This window comes from Cyprinodon variegatus, unplaced genomic scaffold (assembly GCF_000732505.1).
Source record: "Cyprinodon variegatus isolate N-32 unplaced genomic scaffold, C_variegatus-1.0 Scaffold617, whole genome shotgun sequence".
NCBI lineage: Eukaryota > Metazoa > Chordata > Actinopteri > Cyprinodontiformes > Cyprinodontidae > Cyprinodon > Cyprinodon variegatus.
Window position 1 is genome coordinate 219,546 of NW_015151070.1, and position 11,612 is coordinate 231,157.

An 11,612-nucleotide genomic window follows, 5' to 3' on the forward strand; every position below is an offset into this window, starting at 1 on the left:
TTTAACAGCCTGATATAGCTGAAGTTTTATCTCTTAAAAAAATGCTGACATTTCTTTCTTACCTTTTGAATAAGTTTTTAATCAAAACGACTTAAAAGTGTTGCTAAATAACACGTTGTCACTTTTACTACTTTGACCAGCAAGAACCAGTGCGAACCAGTCCAAACAGCTTCTTCCTCTTACTTCCGTCTGCTGCCAGTTCTGAATGGCTTCGATGGTCACTGTCCAGTACATTTCTGCTGTACTTGGACCCTGTGAGGTTAATATTCCCCCTGGTCGTTGGGAATCACTGAGCATGCCACCCAGGAAGGCACCTGGTTCTTGCTTGAAGATGATTCATCTCTCATCATCAGACCTTGAGTTTTGGCCAAGGGAGGTTCCAGCAATGGAAATGTGTTTGTTCTGCCCAGCCATTGAATCAAGCAAGTCCAATCTGCAGAGTGAATTAACCTGTGCAGATTGGACTCAACTGGTTCAGTGGCTGGGCAGAACAAACACATGACTTGTTGTGTCCAGATCCCCCATGAATGGGAGGTTCAGACCTTTACACTGAGAGGGGGGGACATGACTGACCTGCTTTAAGATGCTCCCTCCTCCCGGTCTGAACAAGCCTTTTAAATGAAGGTGAAACATCCTCAAGGAGCAGACCAAGACCAGCTTCCCTCAGCTAGAGGATTGTGCTTCGTCATCACCTGCATCACTGATATCACTAACTAATCAAAGCTCTTGGTGGATGTTTTGACCACGTGAAACATTTGGGTTGGTTTTGACGGTCAGACTCTCTGGTAATTAAGCCTGTGGTAACTAACTGTTGATTTCCATGTCTTATTTAGGTTTCCCATTTTTATTCAAAAAGAATGTTCCCTTTAAAACTGCTTTTGACACTTTCAGTGCCGGATTCCTCTTTTCTCATAGCATGCTAGAAGTTATTAAAGGCTGAAGGTCTGGTCTCACCTCTGGTTTCGATCAACATCCCTCAGCTGGCTCCAGGCTCGGACTGGGAACGATTTTTAGCCCTGGCGTTTTTCCATCTACACCGGCCCACTTACACCCAAAGCACCCCCGAGAAAGAAAAAATAGAAGCACAGTCAAATGCATGCGTCTCAAATGTGAAACACAAATACACATTGGATTAACCAATCTATCACATGAAGACCATAACCAAGACTTCTATAATGCAGTTTTACTGGTTTTGGTTATTAACACAGATGCGACGGTGACAGCTGAAGTGTAACGTCCAACACTTGCACAAAGCCAGCCAGACACCCACTCCCACGATACAGAGCCGTCACTGACAACGTTTTCACAGATTACCAGTCCGACCCTGGCCGGCACTGACTTTCTCTTCTACTGCTAGCAGGTTGTTCCAGCTGCTTCCAACAGTTGTAACTTGTTTCAATTAGTTCTGACTACTTCAAGCTGGTAGTAGCTGGTTCAACTTGGTTTAAGCTGCTTCAAACTAATTATAACTGGTTCCAGTGTGGTTCTAGTTGGCTGAAGCTGGCTGTAACTGGTTTAAGCTGCTTCTAACCAACTTGTTCCAGTGAGCTGTAACTGGTTCTAACCAGTTGTGGCTTGCTCAACCTGGTCCCATGGTTGTAACTAGTTTTCCTTTTGCAGTCATGCACGCCGCGTTGGCAGACCTGCATCGGGAACACAGACGACACTCTGGGCTTTGCTCTTGGAGCCCTCTTTGTCAAGGCAACATTTGACAAACACAGCAAAGAGATTGTAAGTCCCTGCATGTATCCGGAGACATTATCCCTGTAGGTTCAGGAGTCCTAATACAGGTCCGACCTCGGTAACTTCAGCTCAACTTTCATTTTTCCATTAGGCAGAGGATATGATCAATGAGATCCGCTCTGCATTCAAATACGCTTTGGACAGACTCAGTTGGATGGATGATGAGACAAGACAGGCTGCTAAGGACAAGGTACCTGGACCGAGTCTTAAAGTCACCTATTTCATACTCCTGCATGAAGTGGTGTCCTTAAAGAGACATAAAGATGCTGGTGTCTCTTCACAGGCAGATGCCATCTATGACATGATTGGTTTCCCAGAATTCATCCTGGATCCCAAAGAGCTGGATGATGTTTACGATGGGGTAAGTCCCAGCTTTGATGACAGAACAGAACCACATTTATTGTCCTGTTTAATTTGAAAGAATAGAATTCAACTTTATTGTCTTGAAATTACAAAGCAACGAAACTCACCTTCTGCATTTGACACATCCCCTTGGGGAGCAGTGGGCTGCCATTGTGTGGCAGCAGCCATAGCAAATAGATTTTTTTATTTTTTATTTTAGACAACCAGAAGAAGCTAGTTAAAGTTTTGAAACCTGAGATAAGTTGAACAGGAGGCGCCGGGGAGAGCAGGAGCAAGGAATAGATTAGAATTCAACTTCATCTCTGTACTTGTCACAAGTACAGAGCAACAAAATGAACTGTCCACATTTAACCCCCTTGGGGATCAGCGGGCTTCCATTGTGCGGCGCCCGGGGAGCAATCTGGGGTTAAGGGTCTTGCTCAGGGAGTCAGGGTGTCAGTCGTGGGAAGTGGGGCTTGAACTCAGGATCTCTGGATTCTAAGTGCAATGCCCCAACCACTAGGCTGCCACACTCCCCCTAATTTGTGCTCAGTTTCAGATGGTTAGGTGGATTCCTTCTGCCCCCTGCTGTTGTATTTGTGTCATCACATCCTCTTTCTGTGTTGTAGTACGAGGTGTCGGATGACAGCTTCTTCCAAAACATGTTGAACTTCTACAACTTCTCAGCCCGAGTGATGGCCGACCAGCTGAGGAAGACTCCAAACAAAGACCAGTAACTCAGAAACACCCCTCACATCTCAGACCATCATCCAGTTTGTTAGAAACATGCAGGTTCATTAAATATACTCAGGAAGAGACTGGAGGAAGATTAACCAGACTATGTTTGTACTTGGCTGTATGATTTTATTCTAATCTAGAAAAGATTCAGAATGTTTCTGACTTTACATCCTAAAGTTGAGCCTTACTGTTTATTTTCATATTTAATATTAGGTCAGGTCTTCAGATGGTTTACAATTGTTTTCCTCCAGAGTCTAGCCTCTATAGGCTAATGGATCGTTTTTGTTTTGCTGCTGAAGAATTTTGAATTGAAATCTGGAATAGATATGTTACTCAGAGAGAAACCAGTCCCCTTTTAAATTTCCAGTACGTTATCCTGCGTGTGTCACAATGAGATTAAGTACAATCCTATGGCAAAGAAAAACAACATAACAAGCCCTTTTATGCAAAGCCTGCAAATGAAGACAAGTTTTTGTTTATTGCAGGTGTTATATTTAACCAGAGGAAAACAAATCTTTTGATTTGCATAATTTGGATGAGAAACAAACACGCACCCAACCAGCCGCGCATGGCTGAAGCTGGACAGAGAAACTCTGCTAGATCTGCTTTGTGTCCCTTTTCTTGTTTTTTCTCCCTGTTTTCACTTGTCCGCACAATCCTGGTCTTGAGCTTTAGGTTAGCTCTTGTTTTGGACCAGCACAGTTTTGTGCTTATGGGGAATCCTCCTTCTTGCAGAGAACTTCGTTCAGTTATATCAGGGTGTGACTTTAGTTGAGCCAAGAACATCTAAAAGACCTGGCTTTGTGTCTTATATGTTAAAATATCTTCCTGTTTTGTTCTATGGGTGGATATATATATATATATATATATATATACACAACTCTACAGACACAACAATAACTCCTGTCTGCCCTCCCTCTCTCCTTCTCCTTCCCTCCTCTCCTCCTGCAGATGGAGCATGACTCCTCCTACAGTTAATGCCTACTACATGCCCACTAAGAACGGCATCGTATTCCCTGCTGGGATCCTGCAAGCTCCTTTCTACGCCCACGACCATCCTAAGTCCGTTTACCTCCACATCCACCACTCTTTGTGTCTGTCTGTCTGTCCACCTGTAGAGACATTGACTTCAGAACATATTTGATCTCCTCTGCTTGATTAGAAATGTTTTAAAACTGCATTAAAATGTTGTTTTTCAGAGCATTGAACTTTGGTGGCATTGGGGTGGTGATGGGTCATGAGCTTACCCATGCCTTTGATGATCAGGGTAAGGAACAGATTCAACTGTTTATTCAGTGATAAAGCTTTTACAAAGTCTGGTATGTTTTAGAAATATTCCTTTCCTTTTTTTTCACCCCGTTAGGGCTATAGAAAGTAAAAAAATAGATTCAAACCACCATGAGTAACTTGATCTATTTGGAGATCAGGGGAATAAACTGTAAATGTTGTACCTGGACAACTGTCTACTTTTACTTGAGTAAAAATATAAAAGTAGTGCTAAATTAACAAATACTTTATGAAATGGAATTAAAGTTAAACGTTTAGGAAAAAATATATGGCTCTTTCTAGTAGCTAAGAGTGAGACAGAAACAGAGAATAAACATAACAGAATAAATAAAACTTAAAAAACAATTTAAATCCACACTCAAGCAGTTTTTTTTTAACTGTATGTTTGAATCTGATAAAATACCTCTATATTAATCTGTGTTTTTTAAATTGTTGTATTAGAAATTAGCGGGTTTAGTTGACAATTGTATTGGTTACTGGCTGTCACTGCATTGTCCGGAATTAATGATTCAGGACTAATGATTTGGTCCTGAAGCAACCATTTTCGTCTAATCGGTAAAGATCTCCAGTCTGATACCGACTGCGGGAGAAATCATTGGACAGATTAACATCACTCAGATGGGTGGAGATCTTCAAATGTTTCTCTATGCACAGCAGAAATACATTTTGTAAATGGAAATTAAAAAAGAAAAAAATCAATTTTAAAAGAATATTTTTGTAAAACAAAATCTAAAAAAAAATGAAATTTGTATTAGGAGAAAAAAAGGAAAATATAAACTCTTTTCCATAAAAATTGAAAGACCTGAATTACTAAATATGTAAAGATAAATTTGAGAAAAGGTTCAATACAAAACATTTTTAAAAACTATTTCTAAGAAAAAAACTGTTAATGGAAAAAAAAATCACTCCACATTCCTCCCAATGAAGCTATAATTACTTTTCCTACAATACAGTTTCCTTTGCAAGCTTCAGTTTGCAGTTCAGAGGCTGGATATCCAGAGGTAGAATCCACTGCTCTGGGCTTGGAGGCATCTGCTGTCTGAACAGGGTCTTGTCTGCAGGCAGTGCCCATCAGCCAGGGTCTGTGATGGTAGGGATACATTTGGCAAAACTCTTTGCAGCAGGCAGCCATAAAGATCTATTGCACAGATATGTTTCCATTTTCTTATGAAGATAATGGAAGACCACATCCTAAACCTCTATAGACTAAAGGTCACCTGGTCTATAGGGATCCGGACCCACCTGCTGGCTAATCCGGACCCAACCTGATTTAAAACATTTATAAATGTCTAACTTGTCTAGCAGTGTCTAACTTAACTTGCGCTGCTTCTCCTGTTAATACGGTAAAGCCTTCTGGAGCGTCGGGACCAGGCTAAACCTGATACTAATTATCCAATGAGCTGCTGTCAGTCTGGGTTGCTGCTGCTGCTACTTTTAGACACAGCAGGCAAACCTGTGGCAAGCCGGGCGATGGGAAAGAAGGAGAAGAAGATGAGAAAAAGAGCAGAGAAGGTGTGGATTGCTGGAAGAACTGTGGTGAACTGGTGAAAGAAAAGTGAAATGTTGTGCTCAAAGATGACCCTGCACATTTAGAGGATGTTGGCTCAACCTGCTGCTGTGAAGCAGGATTCTCCACCATAAAAATAATCAAAAATAAATATTTATCAGGCTCAAAGTGAGCTCCTTGATATGAGCTTTAGAAGGGCTTTGTTTTAAGCCAGAAAAAAAAACAAAAAAACGGTCAGTTCATGTGTTTATCAAAGATGTGAATCAGGAAATTGTCAATATACCAAACTGAACAATTGTTGTTCTGTTCTACAAAATAATTTAGATTTTAAAATGGAAAAAACACCTGCATTTTATTTCAGTGTTAAATTCTGTCTAAAGTAACGGATTATAATTAAAAATATCTCCGGACCTTTACTGGTTAATTTTCTTTATTCAGACCCTGCTGATTTCTAATTGGTTACCACTGGTCCATAGAATGACACCACTGGTCTATAGGCTGAGGAAGAAGGGAATCGCTTTGGCTCCGCTCCTAATCTGGAGAATCTAAAAGCCAAAGATGTGAGGGGAAATCTCATCCTGAGACCCGTTTACAGGAAGAATCGGACAATATAGGACTGAGAACTCTTAATGACTTGGTTTCTCAATTCTAGGGTTTTGAACATGTTTCAGTCTGAATTGGAAGAATGGAGGAATGTTACATAAAATTAATCAGATTCAGACTTTGTGAATCCAGGTCAGAGGAACTCTACAACCATGAGTTCCCCAACTGGTTAGGTTTTTAGGTCTGTGGTGTAAGATCTGATGGCCTTGTCTTGTCCTCCAGGTCGTGAGTACGATAAAGAAGGTAACCTGAGGCCGTGGTGGCAGAACTCCTCAGTGGAGGCGTTCCGTCGTAGAACAGAGTGCATGGTGGACCAGTACAACCACTACACCGTAAATGGGGAACCAATCAACGGAAAACAGACGCTTGGAGAAAACATTGCTGACAATGGGGGACTGAAAGCAGCTTACCATGTTAGTAACAACACAGACCTAAACTTGCTGCTGTCTTGTTCATCTAAATATTTTGTGTTACATCTTCTCTGTTCATCTCAGGCGTACAGATCGTGGATCAGGAAAAATGGAGAGGAGAAGAGGCTTCCAGCCGTGAACCTAACAAATGATCAGCTCTTCTTTCTAGGATTTGCTCAGGTGAGTTTCTTCTCATCAGGTATGGTGTTGAGACCATCCTTGACCTGTTTTGTTAGTTGTTTTTTTTTCCCAGCCTTGGCTCAGGCTTTGTCTCAGCTCATTGGTCTCAGTTTTTGTTTTCTTATTTGGATTATTAACCTTTGTACATTTAGTTTTGCATTTTTTTTGGTGTACAAAACAATAATGTCCAGAAATATTAGTTTATATGCTAAACATTTGGCCTCCGTCTTGATATCGGTCTCAGAAGGTCTGTCTTGGAGGGTGCAGTCTTCAATCCTGACTCCATTCTTGCTTCTGATAACGGCTAACCATCATTCCAATAATATGGAGTTCCACAGGGATTAATACACGGCACCAGATGGCAGACTTGGAAAAGAATATCTTAAAAAGAAGAGTCAGATTGTTTGCTGTCCAGTCAAAGTTTTTTCATCAGCTTGATTGAAAATATGCTTTTGAAGATTTAGAGAGATGTGAAAGGATCTTTTCTGCAAAACCAAAAAGGAAAAGTCCAGTTAAACAAGAATAACCAATAGATGGTTATATATACCTAAAAATAATAGGTTTGCGGTGATTTAATGAATTTCACGTTGATCAGTACAAAAAATAACAATAGCTTTTATTGCGATCTATGGGTCTGGGAGCAGCCATTTTTTCCCAAATATAGTAACACCTCACTCCTTCCGGCAGTGACGTCATGGTGCGGTAAGCCTAGCTCCATTCTTCCTGCTTTACAAGCAAAATCAATGGGAACTACTAGACACATCTGTAATCAGCAACAATTATTGAAGATTTCCAGAGGACTTTACCATTGAAATTCACAAGAGCTATAGTGAAACTGACAATACCCACATGCATGGCAGTTTGGTGATGTAATACTTTGGGTAAAAGTGAAAAAAATGAGTTATTTCACCTTTCTGATTCATGATTCATGATGATGTAATATGTAGCCAACATTTGGAAGAAGAATGTTTTCAAGATAACTTGGATAATAGCGCGTTGTGACAAACACCAGATACAGCACTGGGACTTGATCAACAGCGATACCGCACCGTGACGCAGTAGTGTTCTTTGACAAACATGGATGCCTCCAGTAAAGCACATTCAAATGAAAATTACTCTTAATTAAAAACACTTAGTGAACAGTATATAATAATTTCATTTTAAAATACTTTCAGGTGTTTGAATTCTGTATATGACAAGATTTTTCCTTTAATGAAAGCTGAAGCCTTTGGTGCTTGTTTTTTTTTATAATTGGTGTCCTGTAGTGCCACTCTGAAGGTACATTTCTAAAAGCTTTGTGTCCAGGATGTGTGGGGTCTGCAGAGATATTGGATAGCTTTTCCCTGACCCCTGAGTAAAGGGAAGACCTGATTGTTCGTTGAGTGTGGCCTTGTTTTGTGGAAGACCCAAACCAGACAGGACAGACTGAATGACAGGGCTTTAGAAGATGACCAGCAGCTCCTGTGGAAAGTTTTTGTCATAAAGATACCACAAGAAGTGAAGTTTCTGTAGGACTCCCTTCGTTGTTCCCTGGATTAGGTGTTGTCTTGGATTAGAGCAGCGAGAGTGATGTCATCTACAAATCTGAGGAGTCTGCTTAGTGGTGCAGGTGGTATCTTCTAACTAATGTAGTGATAAAAAGTTATTCAGCTATACAGTGCAGTTAAGTCTACGGAGATCAACGGATCTCAGTTGGCATTTTACTCTCTTTGCAAGAAAAGAGAATGATGTCCAGCCCTGCTTTGGATAGACAAAGTTTGTCTCACTAATTTAAACCCTGCAAAACTCTGTGAAGATCTCCACATATCGTTACCCAAACCATTACAGACAGGTGGAAACAACACATAATGTTATAAAATAATCCCTTAGAAACAGTCTAGCTTGTTATTGCATTATTCATTATATCCCAAACACTCCCTAATAGGAAAAACAACCCCTCTCCCGTAGACACCTTGTAGTGTTGCAGCTCTGAGGCCTGAATGAATGAAACTCAGCTAGTTAGTAATATATTGATTTATGTGTGCTATCTTCTAACAGTAAGGAAATATGAAACGGAAATGAAGAGAAGGCTGGGTAAAAAAAAATATCTAGTTTACAATGTGAGATACTGAGAATTCTGACTTCAGTTAGGCATCTATGGTTGGATCAACCTTTGAGGTTTTATGTTTCAACCCATGAACCATCTCTGTTGCATTCTTGTGTCTTTCAGGTATGGTGCTCAGTTCGCACACCAGAGAGCGCTCACGAGGGCCTGGTGACCGACCCTCACAGCCCCCCCAAATACAGAGTCATCGGCACTCTGGCCAACTCTCCGGAATTCAGTCAACATTTCCAATGTCCAGAAGGGACGCCCATGAACACCGGGAAGCGCTGTGAGGTCTGGTAGAGGACCGGCAGTGGCGATGGGGTTGGTTAATCGGTTCAATCCACAGGTTGACCGTTATTATAGTGTCTTAGGTTCTGCACGACCCGTTGCGTTCACAGCCCATGTGTAATCTTTAGTTCATCAGTTACTTGGCGACGATCAGACTAACTTCCTGTCTGGAAACCGAACAGCTTCAACGGACTTCAGAAACGTGACGATCTGATGATGATGGTGATGAAGCCACATGGGACAGTGTTGCTGATGTTTGCTTTATCCCCATTAATGGGCTTTTAAGTGTATGTTTTTTTTATGAGGGGTTTCTGTATCTTCGTCTGTGACATCACTGTGATAACCTCACACCATACTGACCCATTACTTCACCCATGTGTAAGGAAGCTGTCGTTTGATTGGCTGGATGCTGGAAAATGAAGATATCCAAGGATTTAAATACTCTATCTGTACATTTAGAGGTTTTATTTAACACCAAATGGCTTTAATGTTCAAATATACATGTAATGTTCCTTTAATCCCGCTGACAGCCAATTAAATGTAAAGTATCTGACAGTCTTCTGGCCAGAATCATAAATTGATGAATTTTGTCTGTTTTTCCACAAAAAAGTCTATTATCATCAATCGAACATTTTCAGACAATCATCTTTGTTTCATCTGCTGCCTTGAATTCAAGTGGAATTATTCACTATTTTATTGGTGCCAGTTTTAAGGTCAAATCTCCACAGTTGATTCCTTTAGTCTACTTTATGTAGTTTCCCTGTTAAACCCAGAAACAATGTGCCATGATCCAGAATGTTGCCTTCAAAGTCTAAAATAAAGTGTTTAAATATAAAATGAGGCCCGGAGAGTGTGGTTCAGACCGACAGCTGCAGTAACGGAGCGATGAAGGCTAAAGGAAGTAACCCTGAGAAGAGGTTAGGCATTACTTGAGGATATTAAGAGCTTAAAGGTACATCATCACATTGTATGCCGATACTAAAAAGACCAAATCCAGTTAATGATGATAAATTAAGGCTTTTTACTCCAAGCTTCTGTCTTGTGAGTGTGTAAATCGTCCTTTTTGGACTAAATAGAACTCCAGCCATAGAGCTGTCATAAGATTTGGCGCCATCGGCTGGAAGTACAGCAAAACTACCTTAAAGCCAGAAGGTGTCTGTTGAAACACCGACTAAGGCCACATCTCAGAAAGATAGGGCATGACGGCTTGCTAACACCAGTAGCACTATTAACAAGGTCAGATACTCCGGTGTCTAGTACCTTCACAGTGACATCAGAATACTTCTTGAGCTTTAGCAAGTTCCCAACTGTCAGATTGTTTTCCCAGCCAAACTCCAGTTGTATTCCTCTTGGACTTTCACAGCTTTTTGCACCTTTATACACTTGATCTTGGACAATTTTTTTGTTAGTTTTTTTGGATATACACTGAAAGCTCCTCACGCACTCGCCTACAATGTTTTCGACCAATTGTACGCATAAGTAGTGTTGTAATCCAGTTCTTGATGTTTACTAACAAGCGGAGCAAAGACAAAGCTTAAAAAGGAAAAAAAACAATACTATGCCATCAGGAATTCCTAATTTGCTATAAAAACTTGATATACGATGAGAATGAGTTAGTGGCATTAACATTTTTTAAATATCAGGTAAAGGGGAACCATTAACAAAGAGGTTATATAAGGGCCCAGATAGACTCTTCATGGCCTATTAGATCATGGTAGCATTGTAGCAAACAAGATGCTACTAAGCCTTGCACCTGATAATACACATCCTTAGGATGTTGACCTTCAGGCTAGCTTATGCTTAACAGTAGCAGGTTCTACAGCACAGGTTTCAGGCTTGGTCTTAAAGAACAAATCACCTTCAGATTTTTCAGTCATAAAGGGCATTTTTCTTTTTTTAAATCTGGGAGTCAAATGGATTGTAACTGGTTCTGGTGTTGGCTAGCTGGGTCTAACGGTATTGCTACATTTGCCACCCTTTAAAGCTTAACAGCTCCCCTTAAGCTGATATAACCACATGAAACTTGCTATAGAAATGTTTTTATTCCCAGATCCCCCGGCCCTGGGTCGGTCATGCTCCTTCAGGTATAATGTGGATTGAACAGATGGCACCTAACCAACTAGGTTCTGGCTGAGCATGGTTTTAGTCTAGTGAAAAATGGCTGCTCCAGCTGGTCATGACAAATTTTGAGGAACTAAAACAGAAGGGAAGTAATAAATCTCTGAACCCATCTGAAGATTTTTGTAGTGTTGCGCCGATGCCATTTTTTAGCCCCAATACCGATAGCCGATCCCTGGCTGTGCAGTATTGGCTGATTCCGATACCATTTTGATACCACCTGTTCGAAATTGATGTGTGTGTAAATATGAAGAACTGCATACTTCTTGGATGAAAAATAATTGCCATAATGGCTTTGTCAAGCTGCTGC

At 40.7% G+C, this 11,612-nt stretch overlaps 1 protein-coding gene across 2 annotated transcripts in view; it reads left to right on the forward strand.

The window, feature by feature from the left end:
- Positions 1–11,063, forward strand: part of LOC107096354 (endothelin-converting enzyme 2-like) — a 26,135-nt gene extending 15,072 nt beyond the window's left edge. For both annotated transcript variants that reach the window (XM_015392964.1, XM_015392965.1), the window contains 9 exons: positions 1,621–1,731; positions 1,835–1,933; positions 2,027–2,104; positions 2,715–2,818; positions 3,775–3,885; positions 4,023–4,090; positions 6,443–6,633; positions 6,715–6,810; positions 9,020–11,063. In XM_015392964.1, coding sequence (XP_015248450.1) covers positions 1,621–1,731; positions 1,835–1,933; positions 2,027–2,104; positions 2,715–2,818; positions 3,775–3,885; positions 4,023–4,090; positions 6,443–6,633; positions 6,715–6,810; positions 9,020–9,196 — 1,035 coding nt within the window. In that variant the 3' untranslated portion in view covers positions 9,197–11,063. The remainder of the gene's footprint in view (positions 1–1,620; positions 1,732–1,834; positions 1,934–2,026; positions 2,105–2,714; positions 2,819–3,774; positions 3,886–4,022; positions 4,091–6,442; positions 6,634–6,714; positions 6,811–9,019) is intronic.
- The last annotated feature ends 549 nt before the right edge of the window (positions 11,064–11,612 follow it).